This window comes from Simochromis diagramma, unplaced genomic scaffold, assembly GCF_900408965.1.
Source record: "Simochromis diagramma unplaced genomic scaffold, fSimDia1.1 OVJJ01000131.1, whole genome shotgun sequence".
Lineage (NCBI taxonomy): Eukaryota > Metazoa > Chordata > Actinopteri > Cichliformes > Cichlidae > Simochromis > Simochromis diagramma.
In genome coordinates this window covers 774,658-793,071 of record NW_024387200.1, presented here as the reverse complement: position 1 = coordinate 793,071, position 18,414 = coordinate 774,658, and the positions used below count along the sequence as shown (strand labels likewise).

At 38.8% G+C, this 18,414-nt stretch overlaps 2 protein-coding genes across 5 annotated transcripts; one reads left to right on the top strand and one right to left on the bottom strand.

The window, feature by feature from the left end:
- Positions 1-484: 484 nt before the first annotated feature.
- Positions 485-5,725, top strand: nudt12 (nudix (nucleoside diphosphate linked moiety X)-type motif 12). 4 transcript variants are annotated; one of them, XM_040050621.1, is made up of 8 exons: positions 485-605; positions 1,757-1,963; positions 2,861-3,164; positions 3,246-3,513; positions 3,604-3,771; positions 4,332-4,445; positions 4,596-4,795; positions 5,036-5,725. In XM_040050621.1, exons 2-8 carry the CDS (start codon positions 1,758-1,760, stop codon positions 5,144-5,146), a joined length of 1,371 nt encoding a protein of 456 aa, XP_039906555.1. In that variant the 5' UTR covers positions 485-605; position 1,757; the 3' UTR covers positions 5,147-5,725. The 4 variants fall into 4 exon arrangements, with proteins under 4 accessions (XP_039906555.1, XP_039906554.1, XP_039906557.1 ...); XM_040050620.1 differs by having other exon boundaries at positions 506-605; positions 1,712-1,963; XM_040050623.1 differs by lacking the exon at positions 485-605 and adding an exon at positions 616-856.
- A 1,180-nt stretch (positions 5,726-6,905) lies between these two features.
- LOC120745603 (interleukin-6 receptor subunit beta) lies at positions 6,906-18,361 on the bottom strand. Its single transcript, XM_040050605.1, has 15 exons — positions 17,460-18,361; positions 16,121-16,225; positions 15,604-15,724; positions 15,391-15,518; positions 15,141-15,271; positions 13,844-13,991; positions 13,658-13,737; positions 13,334-13,547; positions 12,329-12,529; positions 10,581-10,679; positions 10,138-10,275; positions 9,840-9,965; positions 8,685-8,769; positions 8,130-8,211; positions 6,906-7,745 (listed from the first exon to the last, which is right to left on the bottom strand). The coding sequence occupies exons 1-15, from the start codon at positions 17,557-17,559 to the stop codon at positions 7,239-7,241; spliced, it is 2,265 nt and encodes a 754-aa protein (XP_039906539.1). The 5' UTR covers positions 17,560-18,361; the 3' UTR covers positions 6,906-7,238.
- Between the last annotated feature and the right edge of the window lie 53 nt (positions 18,362-18,414).

The following is an 18,414-nucleotide window of genomic DNA, read 5'->3' as shown; positions in this document are numbered from 1 at the left end:
TTGTCAATACCATTTTAATTATAGCCTCAGTTTTCTGTTCTGGAAGCAGCACATTGTGTTGTGTATTCAGAGATGCTCTTCTGCATAACTTCTTTTGTAATGACTGGTTATTTAAATTATTGTTTCCTTCCTATTTTCACACAGAACACTGATGGTTACTTTCTGATGATTATGTGGGAACCTTTCTGTTTCTAAAAAGTCAAATCAGTCTCTCTGACACCAGCAACCATGCAATGTTCAAACTCATTTTAATTACCTTTCAGTGAGATTCTGATGCTCAGTTTGAACTTCAAAGGGTCAACTTATCAATGGCATTATGCCTAATTGCAACAGATTTCTTCTATGTAATAATTAGAGGACTCAGTTAGCAGTAATACTTAATATAGTGGCAGGTGAGAGCATATAGGAGGAAGCAATTTTACTATGTAAAGAACTCTAACATAGCTTCATTCTTCTATGACAAGCTTTTATTCGGAAATACTACGGCGCCGGGAGGACCTGAAGGCAGCACCACCCCTAATCAGCGTGGTTGTTGCTCTTGAACACACCTCGTAACATTTTCTCCAACAACAGGAGACGGAGGGGAAGTGAACGCCGAGCGAAAGGCAAGATATGACGCATTAATAATCTTTCACATGAAACTCAAAGTGAAATGTGATGCTTGGTCTCGTTTAAACGAAGCTTAACCGGCGAAAGTCGCTCCTGTTCGTTCGTGTTTTCGTTTCCTGAACTGTTAATGAAACAGAGCCGATTCAGAGGCCTTTTAAAACCACATGACAAACAAACACTGTGTCCAAGCTTAATCTTCAACACTGTGGGATTTGTAAAAGCAAACCTGCAATTCAAGGTGGTTCCTGTAAGTTTATTTCGCAACCGTTGTCGAGGTCAAAGGGTTCAGTGATTGACAGCTCGATGCGCTAATGAGACAGGGAGGACTAATTAAAGGGACAGTGTAGAATTGATGCTGTAGGTTTGTTTTTGTTTGTTTTTTTACTAAATTATAAGTTTAGTAACTTATGCATTTGCCATTTTTGTTGCCAGAAAATTACAAAATTTGATAAAAAAAAATTTGTCATGGAATTTTTTTTTCAAAATAACTATTTTGAAATAGTTAAAAATATTTCAAAATTAAGTGCAGCTGTCAAGTGAATGCGAATAAAAAATATTTTGTCTAAATCTTAAAGAGCACAGCGATATCAACTGAAGTGAACAAGGGTCAAGCTGTTCTTTACAGTAATACCAGTGAGTGCCACAAGATGGCACAGTTAGTTAGTAACTTTAATTAAATTGGAAACATTGTAATTAGAATAATTGGAACCAAATATTCTTGGGTCTAACTGTTAGTAAAACAAGAGCAAAATGTATTTGTTTTCCATATTTTAGTCTTTCTCTGGATGTTATATCAAACCACTCAATAGGAAGAATAGATAGCATTCTAGTTAGATATCAGTATTTATTTGGGTCAATTTTGCTGTAGTACTTTTAGTTTTTTCAGCATTTTAAACTCTGAGCTATATTTTGAGGTTGTTAAACCCAAATTCCCATTTCTTGACATTAATCATCAATCAATTATTCAAAACGTTTTACCTTTTTATCTATGATTTAGCTTTAGCTCTTATGTGTCAAATGAATACTTTTAAAATACTTTTATCATTTATTTGTAACTAGCTGCTTCCATCTGTTCATAATATCTCCTCTGACATTTTGCCAGGTCATATATTACCCCAGGTTTCATTGTCTTTGTCTCGGGATCCAGGATGACGAGCTATCAACTGAGCGCGAAGGAGGACATGGTGGAGAAGTTTCTGGATGCTGCAGCAAGAGGAGATATGTCCCAGGTGTCCACCTTGCTGTCCCATGTGCCCTCGCTCATAAACCAGACAGGATACAGCGGCTGGACCGCACTAATGCTTGCAGCTCGCAATGGACATTCTCATGTGGTGGAGAAGCTGCTGTCACATGGGTACATCACTGCATTTCTCTTAATTTGTAATGTTATTAATGCACCATTTGTTAAGTGAACAATACTAAAGAGATATATTGTGGAATATTTTTTCAAAGCTGCATTAATAATTTTTAGCATTTAGGGGATGCATCTATTCCACATATGTTATGTTTAGGTAAATATTTGCAGACTTGATGGGCAGAAACATAGGAACTGCAAAGCATTATGAAAAGAGGCTAAAGCGAGGTTTTCAAATATTTAAAGAAACTGAACCTGAAAGAGCAAAGTGAACAGAAGTCTGTATTTCTTTGTTTTTCAACAGAAGTTCCTTATTTGTGTGCACAAACTTGGCCAAAAAAATTTATTCTCATTCTGAAACAAAAGATGTAGCTAGAATAAAACTTGGCTACACACAGGTACGTTAAATTAAAACGTATTAAAAATTAAATAGGAGTAGACTGAAAGTCAGAGAGAGATAAAACTGTAGCTAAATTTTTTTAGCATATAGGAGCTATATGCTAAAATGACATTTTAAAGTATAAAACAAGGCAAAATAGGGATAAAACTAGTGGTGAAAATACAGTAAAATTAGGATTTGCAAGAAAACCAAACAAGACAAAAAATAATAAACCTGCATTAACAGCGTGATGAGGCAAAAACCTTTACTGAAATAAATCAATATAAAAGCTGAAGAGACAAAAAATAGTAGCAAAAAAAACCCCATTTAGTATAGAAAAACGTCCTCAAAGAGGCTATAATAAACAGGTACGGAAAAAATATTGGTGCAATTTAAATGAAAACATCTAGAAACTTAAAAGTCTAAGTTGTAAAAGCCCCAGACTTTGATGTGTTGTAGCCTTGAATGTATAAATGGATTCCTGACTTCTCTAAAACCTTTTTTCTTCTGTCTTTTAGCTGTGATAAGTTCATAGTAAACAGTTCATCACAGACCGCCTACGATGTTGCCAAGTTCTGGGGTCACAAACACATCGCTAACCTACTCTGCCAGACAGACGATGGCTGCCGGCGAGTCCTGCCGGGCTCCGACATCAGTCCGCAGGAAAACTACTTCAGCAGGGAGACGCTGGACCGCCTGAGTGGGAAGAGGACTGACAAGGCCTGGTTGGAGGCCAAACAAAGAGAACCAGATACTGTCTACCTCATATTCTCGAACCTCAGCCCCATGCTCAGCACATCCCAGGAAGACGACGGCGCAGCGGTATGTTTATGACCTACAGCCTACGGCTAGTTTACATGACAAAGATGAAAGTCATGTGAATTGTGAATCTGATTGCAACAGGTTGAGAGCAAACTGTGCCGGTTCAGATATGAGGCAGTTAAGGATCTTCTGCAGAAACCTGCAACTGTGCTCATTTTCCTCGGAGTGGAGAAGAGGAAAAATCCCTCCCCTTCCTCTCCTGAGGAGGGTATCCGGGAGGCTCCTGCTTGGTTTGCTTTCAGCACTGATGAAGATGCTGCTGACCTTGTTAAACGGTGCAGGGAGAAGAACTGCTCCTTTCCAAAGATGCCAAACAGAGACCTGCTGAAACTAAACGAGGAAGAGGCCGGTGAGACACACAAAACCTGTGTTGTTGTTTGATCACCTGCCTCTCTTGTGTCACAGTATAATACTTCTTCCTGCTCTCCTTGTCTGCAAGGAATCGTGGCTCAGGCTCGATCGGTGTTGGCCTGGAACAGTCGCTACAGCTTCTGTCCGACATGTGGCAGCAGCACCAAACTGGAGGATGGAGGACACAAGAGAAGCTGTCTGAACTCTGAATGCAGGAGTCTAAAGGGGGTCCACAATACCTGCTATCCACGAGTTGGTATGAATCTGCTCATCTATCAGCTCATCTGCACTGTAGTTAATACTGTGTAGCATCATGCTGTGCACAAAAAACATGACCAAAAAACGTAAAAGCTAAAAAGAACAGAAAACTGTAATTTCTCCAGTGGCTTCTTGAGGCTGGCTCTAAGTCAAGTCCTGCAGACCCCCCATATTAAAAAAGCTCAACATGGGTGCCTGTTATGCTGGTTGAAGGCACGGCCGTATGCAGCAGCCTGGGTATGATCCTGACCTGTAGCCCTTTCCTGCTCTCTTCCCCCTTTTTGTTGTCTACTCTTTATTGTTGATGTCAGATAAATTCAAAAATGTCCCTGAAAAAGTCTTTTAAAAAAGCCCAACAGAAACGGACATGTTTCCAGCCTGGAGTTAAATATAGTTTTTATCTCTATAGCCATTTCCTTTCATATAACAAATGAACAGAAATGTAATACTTTTGTAATTCACCTGCTTCAGTTTTATTACAGTTTGACGTCATATCATATACTATAATAGCTTTTGCCCACTCCTAGTAACAAAGTTTGCATATGTTTGTGATTTCAGACCCAGTGGTCATCATGCTGGTGATCCACCCAGATGGAAACCAATGTTTACTGGGAAGGAAGAAGGTCTTCCCAGCTGGGATGTTTTCCTGTTTAGCGGGATTTGTAGAGCCTGGTATACCACACACTCACACACACAGAAAAACTGCTCAGCTGTTAAACAACTGATGTGAGCCTGAAGCTCATCCTCACAGGAATATTAACCATAAATCAAGTCTCAGCTATAAAAATTAGGGTGACAGCTTCTCCCTGTCCTACCCCGCAGGGGAAACGATTGAGGATGCAGTAAGGCGGGAGGTGGAGGAGGAGAGCGGCGTGAAGGTCGGACCGGTTCAGTATGTCTCCTGCCAGCCCTGGCCGATGCCATCCAACCTCATGTTTGGCTGCCTTGCTGTCGCCATATCAACAGACATCAAAGTGGATGAGAATGAGATAGAAGAAGCTCAGTGGTTCACACGGCAACAGGTAAGTAACAGTGCGACTATTAGTGGAACTGCTAACAGGGATCATGATGTTAAGAGTTAATAATAAGTCTACTGAAGATAATTTTATAACAACAACTTGGAAACTGTTAGCATCAGCTGTATCAACTAGAAATTCTCCAGAGCTTTCATGCATATCCCATGGCCAATTCTTCTAATGCTTGAATGAATGAACAATTCTAGACATTAATGAGACAGAAATCCAACTTTTCTGCCTGCTCAGGTAATCGACTCCTTGTTCAGAGGAGCATCTCCAGCTTTTAACATCCCCCCCAGGCAGACCATCGCCCACCAGATGATCAGACATTGGATCGGCATAAACGCTAACCTCTGACAGAACACCTTCATCACTCGACCACCTGCCCAGCTGAGGAGGTCAGATGGATAGGAACGAGTTTGTCCCCAGTAGATTAACTCACCACATTCCTCAGATTGTTCATGTTGTGCTTTAATATTAGTTTACTGCGAAGTGACTTGACGCATGTACAACAATCTCAGGTTTGACATTTCACCTCGGAAATATCTGCAGTACGATGACGAAATATGGAAGAAGAAGCATGCTCTGTCCAGATTCAGTCCAGAAGTAGTTGTCAGAAACTGTAATTATTTAAAATAAATGTATTTTAAAAAATGTAAAGTAGTATTCTCCTCGCGTGTTTTATAATAAACTACATTCAACTTTCCTTGGATTAAACAAAACATTTGTGACAAGAAATTAATTCTCAAACATCCATTTCATCTGCCAAACCATTCAGAGTCCTCAGGGTGGGGGGCCTTTTGTTTATGTTTAATTTGTTTTCATTTACTTTAATAAGTTCATTAAATCTAAATATTTCAGTAAAATTGCACAAGAGATTCTGATGATTGCTGGATTATTTCTAGGAGCCAAAATAAACTTCAAGTATTAAATAAATTAAAGCCTATCCTTTGCATCCTTCTGTCACACCAACCCTATATGACCACATCAGTGACTCTTCTCTGTGGTCTTCCTCTTTTCCTCCTGCCTAGAAGCTCCATACTGAGCATCCTTTGTGCATCGTATCCACTATCACTCTTCTACACTTGTCCAAACCATCTCAGCCTTGCCTCGATTACTTTCTTCAAAATGGTCAAATTATGCTGGCGCGACAGCTCATTTCGAATCCTGACCTTTCTGCTCACTTCCTATGAGAATCTTAGCGTTCCGGGTTGTAAGAAGTCTGAAGCCCATCCCTAAATATATAAAGGTTACCCCAATGACTCAGTTATATATTCCCAGAGTTAATTCACAAACAAGGTTCCTTCTAAAACAGACAGCGATTTTGTCTGATTGTCTTCAATGCTCCGGTGATTATGATCCATCTGTCTCCTGTGCATTCATAGAGAGCATGGTTTGCTTTATGAGAAATAAATCGCAATTTGGAGTCCACCGGGGCGTCGCTTTTCAATAATTCATTTAATAACTTGAACTCATGAAGAGAATTTCTAGATGTGTTCAAGGAGTGGAAGGTGTTTTGCAGATTATATGGTCTTGCAGGGAGTAGAAGTGGTTCAATATCTGACTAAGATGCCGCCTGGTGGCACTGAGGATGCCTCAGTATCTTTCTAGAAGACTTGGTTGTAGCTGAACAGGGGCTAAAAAAAAAAAACTGGGCACTATTTTCAGTCTCATATGGAGCCCTATTATGATATTTTGTAATAAATAAGACCCCACAGAAGCATTACTTTTCCTGTGACTTTGTCTGTATCTTGGCTGTCCGTGCATATAAGGTCTTTCTAATGACTTGTCTGGTTAAGTTAAAGTTCCACTGACTTCCTGCAACATTTTGTGGTGTGAAATGGTGAAAAGTCCAAGTTATAACTCTTTTGCACAATATAGGATATTTTTGAACATAGCGTATAAGTGTCTGTTAATGATTTGAATTATTTGTACTGTACACTGCTGGGTTGCTTTATCTATATTAGTGCAGCATAATGCAATAGTAGATTAACATTTTCAAATTTGCAAAATAATTAGTAACCAAATCTTTACAATAATTGGTACAGAATAAAAGTATAATGTTCATAACCAAAACATAGTGAAGTAGAAGTAGAGAGAAGAACATGTACTTCAGTTAAGTATTTGGCTGAATGTTATCATATTTCAGAGTGTCTGGTGGCACCCACATCTTACAACGATGACATACGTTCACATTATGAAATACATGTAATATACAGCGTATTAAATGCAGACACCAAGATGAGCATGTCTTAAGATAAAAAAGGAGGCCCTCCTTGCTTATTATGCTGCTGTGGAACTTTCCATATTTTCTTTATACAAAAATACCAAAAATGCAGAGCCGATGAGTCTGCCCCACAAGACAGGCCATTGTTTTCCTTGCTGTAATAAACCTTTGGGCCACATCTTATCTGAGCTCATTCGTTGCTGAGTCTGTCTCAATGTGTTTTCACCCCGTGTCACTGTTAGAAATGTAACCTGCATCACAGATCAGATAAGAGCAGTCACTCTGCCTGCCCCAATTCAACACGTGCTCTGTCTCACAGGTCATCGGATAAACAGGCTGACTTTCAGTCAACAAACCAGGAAAGTGACTTCTCACAGCAGCCTCGGTCTGATGTGATATCTCGGAGATGTCAGCCTGATTTCTGTCCTTGTCGCTCTGAGGAAGCCAGAGCTTGGTTTCGTGTAGCGGAGCGCCGGCAGCCTCTTGATTTTCTTCTGATATGAAAACCTTGATAGGAGGACGGGACTGGTTCTCTGTGGGTTGTGCACTATAAGAAACATACTCAGAGTCTAGAGTGAGGCAGCCAAGCAACAGCAGAGAGGTATCCTCACGCTGGTCATCATCTGGTAAGAGCTGAGAGGTTCGCTCAACTATGATGAGACTTTTGTCTCTGAGGACATCAGTCACCTGGAAGTCTTCAATATTAAGGATGCTCCTCTCTGCAAATTTCTGTTGAAAAGAATGAATGAGTGGTCATTTTGTGGCTGGCTGCTGTAGCTTTACATATATTTGTGTTTATTGTTTCTCTTTTTTTTTAGTTGTGCAAACCCTAACGGGTCATTTTGTCAGTCTTAGAAGTTTTCTTGTTCCCGTTTCTGTATGGTGTCTTTGCCATTCCCCCCTTGTTGTCTGTTTATTAGCATCCACAGTTTTCAAGATATCATGTTCAAATTTTGTGTGATGGTAGATATCATTAACAGGTGTTTTTGTTATAATTAGTTGGACTAATATTGTAAATCTGAGTCTGACGATGGGCACGAAGTCTCCCATGCACAGATATATGAGCTGTAAGTAATTAACCCAACTATGAAAGCTGTAAAAAAAACAGGTTACCTCGTGGTTTGGGTCCATCAGCCACTGGCCTGTTTTGCTTAGTCGAGGGCTAGAGATTAGCGGGAAGAAGTACGACTTGTACCTAAAAAGTAATGTTGATTAAAGTCATTATCAGTGACAAGGACTAACCGCGTACTATCAGAGCATTCACTTCTGATTTTTGGAAACTGTTCCTGTAAGTCCTAGAAACCAGGAGAATCTTCAGGAAATTGTTCGCATTTTTGCAGCATGTTTAATCTTCCAGAGCCAGATTGACCAGAAAAAGCAGGTTCCTGTGCCAACGACTTGAGGTCAGATAAAAAAAGATAACCGCTGTTAAATCCCATAAATGTTTGTGAAATACTGGTAAATATTCACATTTAGGAAGCTGTTCTCAGACAAGTTTTGGTAATGCTACTGCAAAATATGACTTTAGTTAGTAGCAAATAACATTTAATGTACATTTTTTCCCTTCATGCCATGCCTTGCATACAGTCTTTGGGCCAAAGATCACATGACATACATGAAAAACAAACGCATTAGTATTACTAAAAGAACAGATTGCCCAGCACTCACAGATTCCTGGACAGGATGGAGAGGATTAACACAGTGACAGCAACCAGCAGCAGAGGAATCGCTGTAGCCACCACCGTTACATCATCTGGAAAGAAGAATATCAGATTCTCTTTGTTTCAAAAAAACAGAATAAATAAATCACTTTCCTGCAGTCACAGCAGTATGTTTCTATCGCCTGTACTTATGTCCATCATCTGGGTCAGTTGTGTACCTCACTGTCGAGCATTTTCTGTAATAGCCACCTGCACTTTATCCATCCATCCGTGCTTTTCAAATTAAAAGCCTATATAACAAATTCAACATTTTATTGCTCTCTATTCTGTTATTTCTCTTATTGTGCTATAAGAGTTATTCAGTTTTTGATGCTGAAAGAAAAGCCATCAAGCTGACTTTGATGTAGGCAGTGCACTCATTTATAATTATAATAGAAAATATCTTAATTGCAAAGTGCGTTTCACATAATTGTGTCTTGTAACATGTGAAAAGTTCTTATTTGCATTTGTATGATATAGACTTTCATCTTTGGGGGGGAAATCCTCCAGAAATACAGCAGAAACATGTTTTGATTTTTTTAAGATAGTTTAAGTGTATTTTTGTTTGTCTCTTGGGTTGAAAATGTCAGGTAGCAAGTCGTGCTGTCCACTACAAACGATGCTGTTTTGTTTTGAAAGGGGTTAAGTTACTGAACATTTCTGAAATCCTGCAAAATCAAAGTCAAGACTGTCAAATTGGACCATATCAGTTTTGGCAATAAAGTGATAATATCTGAAAATAAGTTGTCGCTTAACCTCCCTTGCGGCTTTGAAATGTGGAAGCTGCAATTTTTGTCCATTTTAAATGAAAGTCCATGTGCTCTGTTAGCCCAGCCCCAACAAATGAGACATCAACAGAAAGAGATACATAAGCAGTGCTTGATATAGAGATCTCAGACTCAGACAGAGAATCAAAATTAATTGCTGGCTCTTAGGAGGATATACAACTGGTTTCACAGGTGAACAAATGCTGCAGTCCACACACCAGGGGGCGCTGCAGATATGGCTTCAATGATTGATTCTAACTATATTGAGAAGAAATCTACTACAAAGAAATGTAGCCAATGCTGCAATGCAAAAAAACCACAGAAAGAAATCTGGTTTTGGGTCCAGTGAAACTCACCGAAATCTGTCGTCATTTGAACGATGCTTTTAGAAACATTATCAGCCAACAGCGTTACAGAATACTGAGCATTGGGCATCAGGTCATAGAAAGTGTGCTGCTGGTCATCTGGCCACAAAGGTAAAGCTGCAAATGAGAGAATGTATGTTGCATTTGCAAAAAGGTGATAAAATATGCATAACAGTTTTCTGTAAGCGAGAAAATATACATGGACAAATCTAATGAAAAAAAGACAAACTTTTTTTTTTTTTTACCGTGGAGTGAGATTTTATGTTAAAAGGCTCATTAACCCACATACATTGTTTGTCTGAGTGTTTCCTCAGAACTGCTTCATATCTGCTCACTCTGACTGGCTCAGACTTCCTCTGCCACTCCCACATAATGGTCACTGATGTCTTCGTCACACTGACACTCAGATTGACCACCTCCATCAAAGCTGAGAAGATGAACACACACAGATAGAAAGTCAGATATAGATTCCTCATTTTCTCCCCCTGCATTTAGTTCAATGCAAATAACTTCTGTTCTGCTGTAAATTACTTTGCATATTATTCACCCATTTTACTGCATTAGCATCACTATTAATTGACTCTTAGATAAGACTTTTCTCATTTTCTACTCACAGAAACAATACTAACTGAGAATACTAATACTGAGAGCTGATGATTCACATTACCGAGTCATCCTGTGCAGACGCAGAGGTTATCACCCCCACACATTTCTATCTGAGCTCATATTTACCTCCGTACTGCAGACTTGCCGGCAGAGACTGACGAGACCCATACTGCTGGTTGTAAACAGGAAACACACTGATCAGGTACTCCTTATTAGGGTCAACATCTGGAAACATGCACAGTAAACAGAACAGCTGTATAAAATACAATGTATGTTATAGACTAAAATACCATATATAAGTCACTCTTTCAGTTTGATTTATTTCCCCTCACCCCCAACAGGTTGCAGCAGACGGGTGCCCCTCCCTGAGCCTGGTTCTGCTAGAGGTTTCTTCCTGTTAAAAGGTTTTTTTTTCTTCCCACTTTCTCCACGTGCTTGCTCTTAGATTGCTTTTTCTCTGTATTATTATGGGGTCTTTACCTTACAATATAGAGGGCCACAATGGTTGTTGTGATTTGGTGCTATATAAAACAAATCTGAAATGAATGAATTTAGACTTGATTTGTCAGGAAAAATGTACAAAGAAAAAAAAAGCTAACATAAAACTTCTCCCAAGAGAAAAGATGCACCTACTAGCTAATTTCCATCTGCACTATTTAAATCCACATGGACAGTCTCCAGCAGTAATACATCCCCGCACAGCGCCCCTCCAGCATTCAGCAGTATACGTAAACTGCTCTGCTTCCTCAAAACTCAGCAACAGCCCAAAGTGTGAAAGTGTGAGAGTGTGTGTAGAAAAAATTAGTCGCTAACAAATGCCCAAACATATTTTTAAAGACTTAATGACGAGCTGTTTGAGGAAACTGCTGTAAAATTCATCACATTTTTGTTGTAGATCTTATTAAAACACAACATAATTATGACATTTACCTGTTTCTTTATCTGGAAATCTCCATTTTAAAAAAATCCCCCACTAATCAAATGCAAATCAAATACACACAAGATGATAGCTTTTTCCCCCATGTTGGGCTCTGTTATCTAACACCATCTAGATTGTGGTGATGAGGTCCTATCAACACCACTGCACTTGCTATTTTGCATCAGCTTTACAGTAAAAGCCTGCTAGTGGAGAAATTTACTCAGCAGCACGTAGCAGCCTTAAGGATTCAAAGATAAAGCCAAAGAACAAGTGGCAGAAAGCGGTTTGCCCCAACAGTGAGTCAAACCCCATAGATGTGAAAATGCACTCCTTTACACCAGAAACACTTAATATGGCTTTTTTTTAAAAAAGAAACCTGTTTAAAAGTAACCAATTAAAGATATGCATTATTAGATCTGATCATGTTTTGCACCACTGCTGGCTGCTGTAGCTGCTGCCTCTCAGCTTTGCTTCACTTCCATGAATTTGAGTCACTGAACTGGACTTCTCTGTGCTGTCTGTGCCTTCTGGAGCATTTTAATGATATTATCTGACAAATAATGCAGTTTACTAACAATGCTATGGCAAAAACACTCATATTAAGGCTATTAAGGCATCTGTGATGTCACAGCGGGTTTGTCTATATAAAGTCTCTGGTTAAAATGCTCAGTTCTAGAGTGGCTGACTGCTTGGCCCCCACCTCTGCTAATTGGAATCCAATTTAGTGAACTGACGTTTGTCCTGTTGGTGGCTTTTTCAGCATTTTTAATGGAGTTATCTAACAATAATGTGGCTTGTTGTATGGTACAGCTTCACGAAAAAGAAGATGATGCCTGAGCAGTATGCTTTTATTCTGAAGTGACTGCAGGACACAGAATTCAAGGTGAAGCCAATATATCATATTCATTAAAAAATAAAATGACTTTTGTTTTGGGGTTTTTTTCCCCCTTTTCACCTCGTATGACGGTGGAGGTGATGAAGCCGTCAACTCGAGACCAGTGGCTGGTGGATGGACTCGTCTCAGGGTGCCACTGAATCAGGAAATAACTGACAGGCAGGGTGTGACCTTGGTTGATGGGGATCTTCCACTGGACCAGAAGCTCATTTTTTTCTGGGTAAGAGGTGGAAATCCACATGTTTCTGACAGAGGGAAGAGCTGCGAAAACAGGGCCCACATTATTACATAGATTAAGATGAAGAAGACAACGCTCATCATCAACAGTAAAATAAGCTACCATTTTTAAGTCTCCTATTTTTGAGATTCACAAACCGCACTTGTTCCAATGCACTGTGCATTTTTGAAATTTCTCTTCTTGTTAAACATATGAGGCAAGTTTTTAAGTAAAAAACAGACGAGATCGTGGAAAGATTTTGCAATAGGTTTTGTAAAAACAGCATGTCACTGGTCTGCTGCTTCCTTCGATGAAAAAATAACATGCAGGATGTTGCAAAAGTGAGCAGCACGCGTATCCTATCTAATATCTAGAGCTGGAAGCCAATAGTCACGATTGTGTAAGATACTGCAAATGTCTTTTTTATTTGTCCTTGAAATGTTGTTGGAGACATATACATACAGAACAAGGATGCTTTTGGCCTCTGCTATTTTTGGCAGTTAATATAGTCGGGTTTTTATTACATATCTAAATTTTGACCAGGTGACTGACGAGCTAGCCTGGGTGTATATATGTTTGTAGTGACCAGATATTATCAGTGGGTTGCTGACTGCCTCTACACCCATAAGACTGAGGCCTAAAATGCATTAATTAATTCTTCTCCTCTTGGATGCTTTTAGAGCTGCTGTCAAATATTCCCTTTATGGAGGAAAGAGTTCAGTAGCTTTAGGAAGAAATGCATTATTTAAAGCAACTCATGTTAAAATTGTGATGTCTGTGGGGATCAATATTCTACAAATACCCCAGCATATCACTCAGAACATTAGTATAACAATAACAATAATTACATGTCATAACCAGCATCTTCTGTCTTTGTGTGCTGAAGCTGAGATGGGCAGCAGGGCCGTAGCCAGCTGTGTTGAAGGCTCTGACTGTGATGCTGCAGTTCCCCTCCTTCACCACTAGGCGTGTCACATCAGTGGTGCTTTGAATCAGTCCACCTTCTTTATAGCTCATCTGGTATCCAAGGATTCGACCTTCAGTTTCAAGAGACTCAGGAGCCTAAGATGGAAAAAAGAAACAATAATAAAAGATTCATTTTAGTAAATCAGAACGGTATTTTTCTGCATTTATATGAGAACTCATCATCATAGGTAAGTGAGACACTATACCTTCAACATAATGAGATGAACTTCCAGAGATCCACCTTTTTTCTCCAGTCTGTAAAACACCTCTGGTGGCCTGGAAGGAACTAAAAGAAAAAAAATTGAGCTTTTTTAAAAAAATATATTAATTTATTTTATATATGTCAGTGTTGTAGCTCCTGGTATTCTGTCCCTGATGTGCATGCCTGTTACCTCTGTCCAGTGTTCTTCCTCTCATTTCAGAGCTCCAGTTACTCCAGAAGATCTGTTCCCTGCAGGCCACAGCAGCTCTGTAGACTGTAAACGGCAGGAGGTCTTTGATGGTGTAATTCAACGTCAGGTTTGCAGATAAATCTGGAACCTGGACACAAAAGCAGACAACCAAACCTATGGGACAAAGCTGACTGTAAGTGGACGTACTATGCTCTTCTATACTTCGATCCTGTCTACTCTGTCACAGTGCTGGATGGCCGAAGGTTCAAATAATGAGGTTAGTGCATGTACAAGAATCACTGTAAGTCAAAAGATCAGGTTTCAGCCATTTTTATTTTGGGATCAAAATGTTGCCTCTATTAAAACTTTATTAAACAATTAAAATACATTTGTGATTTAAGGAGCTTGGAAAGAAAAGCGACTGGACTTCTTTAAGTTTCTTTAAGACGTTTCATGTCTCATCCGAGAAGCTTCTCCTTAGATTACTACGACATGGATGACCTACATGTTCATATTGTGATTCCCTTTTTGGTCGTTTTTACATTTTCCAAAGCTTATTAAGCTACAAACCCTGTTCCAAAAGAAACTAAACAAAAACAAAAGAAGTTCACATCTAACAACACAGATATTTCACAAATCATTACCAACAGCAAAAGACTTGAATTTTAAGCTCAGAGCAAAAATCTTCCACAAACTCTTGTTTCATTTCCCCAAAAATAAACTTAAAGTCTGCTTATTTTCATTGGATACTTTTGTCCACGTTCTCCACCTGCAGCAGTTCCACCTCTCGCAGTGTCAGAAACACTGGCTTAAGGTAACGAGCTACAAAAAGTGAAGATGTTTAAGATTGATGCTTATGTCTACACATTCATAATCAGTAATTAATATATATATATATATATATATATATATATATATATATATGGATCAGCAAAAGCTGCAGCACATAAACAATAGTCCTTGAATTACTCAGTTATTACTGTTTGTGACAACACTTTCAGTATCCTTACTTTTTGGCGGAACTAAGCTACCTTAAACACACCTTTTTTAAACTTTTCACTTAGCAAATGTCAGTAAACAGTTTCTTTTGTTGTTCGTTTTGTTTGCGTTTCACTTCAGCAGGAAGCAGGAATATGAAATATTGTAAAAAATTTACATATTATTTAAATGTTTTCGGGTCTTTTTGCCTCATACTTTATGGTGGAAACTGAAATAATGTGCAGTTCTTTTTGGACTTCTTTTCTTGGAGTGCAGATACCTAAAGAAAAAGCCTACAGAGTGTTGGCATGACGCTAACCTTGGTCCATATGTCCTCGCTGTCGAGTCTGTAACGAAGCTGACATCTGCCATCACCGCTGCTTGTCCAAGACACGACAAGTGAGTCCTCAGTAGAGCTGAGCACAGTTAATACAGGTGTAGGGGGCTTGACTGAGAGGAGGAGACAAGGAGCAAATTACTTCATCATCATTTTATATGAGCGAACAGCAGAGGAAGATGGAAGCCAGGTGGATTACAGGTGACAGTCACAAAACGTGTGGGTGTCTAACCTGCTTCAAAAAGAAAGATACTGTGAGGCTCAGACCAGATCTCTGTCATGTGGTTTTTAATCCTTGCTGTCACATTGACAACGGATGCTGAGTTGAAGATGCCCTGACAGGATATAATTTCGTGGTCCCTAAATAGAAAAGATAAAACATCTGAGAAGATTCCACAAGATCACTTTGTAATTATCATCGTAACGAAATCATCAAGTTTTATACCTGCTGAAAATCAGGGAGGCGGTAGTCTCAGTGTCGCTGTTTGAGTCTAGACTCCACTCACATGTCATGGATATTTGTCTGTCTGGAGACTTTTGGTAGTAACACGACATGTTCAGAGTACCTGCAGGAAAAGAAGTTTAAATAACACGTCACTCCAAAAAGCTGAAGACTTTTTGGGTCATGTGAACGACATGTCTACACATCAGAGCGGGTTAACTGAACACGTTCTTCTACTGGGCCTACATTTAATGCTTTACAAAATTAACATGATTAAATGAAAACTTCAAACCAGTCACTGAGACCAAAAAAACAAACATCCAGAAACATATAACCAGATATATTTTTTAGCTTCTATTTACATAAAAAAAAAACCTTCTCAGTCATGTTTAAACAGATCCGATTTCTCATAGATCCTTATCCTTCTGCTGAGGTCCTTTTAGAAACAGGCAGCTTTACTTCATGTTTTTATTTTTTTAAATCAGATGATAAAAAACAATAAGCAAACATGTGTGCTCACTCTGTGTGGATGAGGGTGGGCGAGGGTCACAGTCTGCAGGGGTGGTGACACACACCCGTGTGTTTTCTTTGCAGATCTCCAGCTGAAAGTCTCTAACTGTCACTCCTGACGCGAAGAAACAGGGAAACAGAGAAAGTCAATGAAAAAAGAATAAAGATCATTAAAGATTTTAATGATTTTGGTGCCCTGGATGTTTTTGTAAAGTGTGAAATCGAAAGTGAGACAATGTTTATTCACTAAAGACAAAGACTATATTGCCAAAAGTATTCACTAACCTAACCCAGTCACTGAATTCAGGTGTTCCAATCACTTGCATGGCCACAGGTGTACTACATCAAACACAGACATGCAGACTGCTTCTACAAACATTTGTGAAAGAACTGGTTGCTTTCAGGAGCTCTGTGAATTCCAGCATGGTCCCGTGATAGGATGCAACCCGTGCAACACATCCATTTCCTCACTACTAAATATTCCACAGTCGACTCTAAGTGGTTATAACAAAGTGGAAATGATTTGACTAAAATTACAGAACTTGTCTGACTGTATTGTACAGTGTAAAGAGCATGGACAATTTCATGCTGTAAACTTTGTGGGAACAGTTTCAACATGACAGCACATAAGTGCACAAAGCAAGGTCAATAACAACATGGATGAGCTAGTTTGGTGTGGAAAGGACTCGCTTTCACAGTCCTGATTTCAACCTGCTAGACGCATTTGGGATGAATGAGAGCAGAGACTGCGAGGCAGCCCTTCTTGCCCAATATCAGTGTCTGACCTCACAAATGTGCTTTTGGAAGAATGGTTAAAAAAAAATCTCATAAACATTCCTAAACTTTATGGAAAACCTTTCCAGAAGGCAATATTATATTAAATCCATGAATTACGAATCCGATGTTAATCGTGTTTATATGTGTATGTGAACAAATGCTTTTTGCATTATAGTTTATAACTTCTCTACACCGATAGAAAGGTGAAAAAATGCCCGGCGTAATTCTGACGCTCTGTTTTAAAATGATTCAATAAAATAAATTTGAAAAAAAAAAAAAAAAAAAAAAGCTGTACTTCAATCAGAAAGTGTGTTCCCTTAAAAAAAAAAAAAAAACAAAACAAAACATGTAAACAAGAGCTACAGTTCAAACACACAAACACACAACTGAACGGATCAATAAAAGACCTTGATCAGAAGAAAAAAAAAAAAAGTCCTGAACTTTTTCTTCAGGAATTTAGCGAATTCAGTTTGGCTCCCTCACAAGCCAAACACTTCCAGTCCAGAAAACACTTTAGTAACATTAAAATGCAAAATCTGACTTTTAACATGAAACATTTGTGGATAACTTACCATAAGAAAACACACCAATCAGGAGACTCATCACTGTCCAGGTACAGAAGTGCACTTTAAGAACCCAAACATCCATCTTAACGGTAAAAATGATTTTCATCTAAACATCCAAGAACATCCGCACTTAATCTGTATGGTCTTTAAAAAAAAGGTTCAAACCCCACAGAGAACGTCTCTGGTGTGTGCGGGAGGAAGGAGGAAGACGCCTCTGCTCAGCTCTCAGCTCGCTCAGGAAATTGCTCCACTCATGTAATCAAGCGACAAACTTGTGAAAGTATGTTTATGCTTCACTTGTATGTAGAGGATTGTATGTCTATAAAGTTTAGTAGGATTACGGTAACTTTCAGCGCACTCTGGTGGATAAACTGTGTACAGCTATTTGACTCATGTAGTGAGCTACCAATCACAAAAACAAAAGCGTTAGCTAAATATACATTTGTACATGTTGGTTAGCAGCCATAGGCTGTAAATTTTTTAAATGTTATTTGTTCATCAAAACAGCCACCTGTTGAGCCAGTCTAATGAAAAACGAATTATTAAACTGTTAGAGGATAAACTGCCAGAGATACAGAAGAAAATATTGATAGTTTCAAGAATTTAAAGGAAACGGTACAAAAGAAACAAACTTGATGGACAGAATGGCTACGCTGCTACTGTTAGCTAACGATATTTAAGTTATTGCTAGCTAACATTACTTTTAAATAATGGTAGCATAATGAATACATACAACAAATAAATAGGCGCTGTGTGTTTACAAAGTAGTGGCCAGAATTGCTATAAAGAAGGAGAAGAAATGGGTTTAAAAAAAAAAAAAAAAAAAAAAAGGTCCAAGTGAATTTCAAACAAGTTTAAAAAAAAAAAAAAAAATGTTATCATAAAAAGTGGTGTTGATGATGGGATTCCGAGCTGTGGGGGAACGTTAGCTGAAATCTGTTTGGGAATTATCAGCATCAGG

What these genes read in the sequence shown, in the direction of transcription:
- nudt12 (XM_040050621.1), top strand. Translation starts at nt 1,758, where the DNA reads ATGACGAGCTATCAACTGAGCGCGAAGGAGGACATGGTGGAGAAGTTT. An exon ending in AGGAAGACGACGGCGCAGCG is followed by an intron (nt 3,165 to 3,245) that starts GTATGTTTATGA and finishes TGATTGCAACAG; the next exon opens with GTTGAGAGCAAACTGTGCCG. An exon ending in TACCTGCTATCCACGAGTTG is followed by an intron (nt 3,772 to 4,331) that starts GTATGAATCTGC and finishes TTGTGATTTCAG; the next exon opens with ACCCAGTGGTCATCATGCTG.
- LOC120745603 (XM_040050605.1), bottom strand. Translation starts at nt 17,559, where the DNA reads ATGAAAATCATTTTTACCGTTAAGATGGATGTTTGGGTTCTTAAAGTG. An exon ending in CCCACCCTCATCCACACAGA is followed by an intron (nt 15,725 to 16,120) that starts GTGAGCACACAT and finishes CTTTTCCTGCAG; the next exon opens with GTACTCTGAACATGTCGTGT. An exon ending in GAAGATGCTGGTTATGACAT is followed by an intron (nt 12,530 to 13,333) that starts GTAATTATTGTT and finishes CTGTTTTCGCAG; the next exon opens with CTCTTCCCTCTGTCAGAAAC.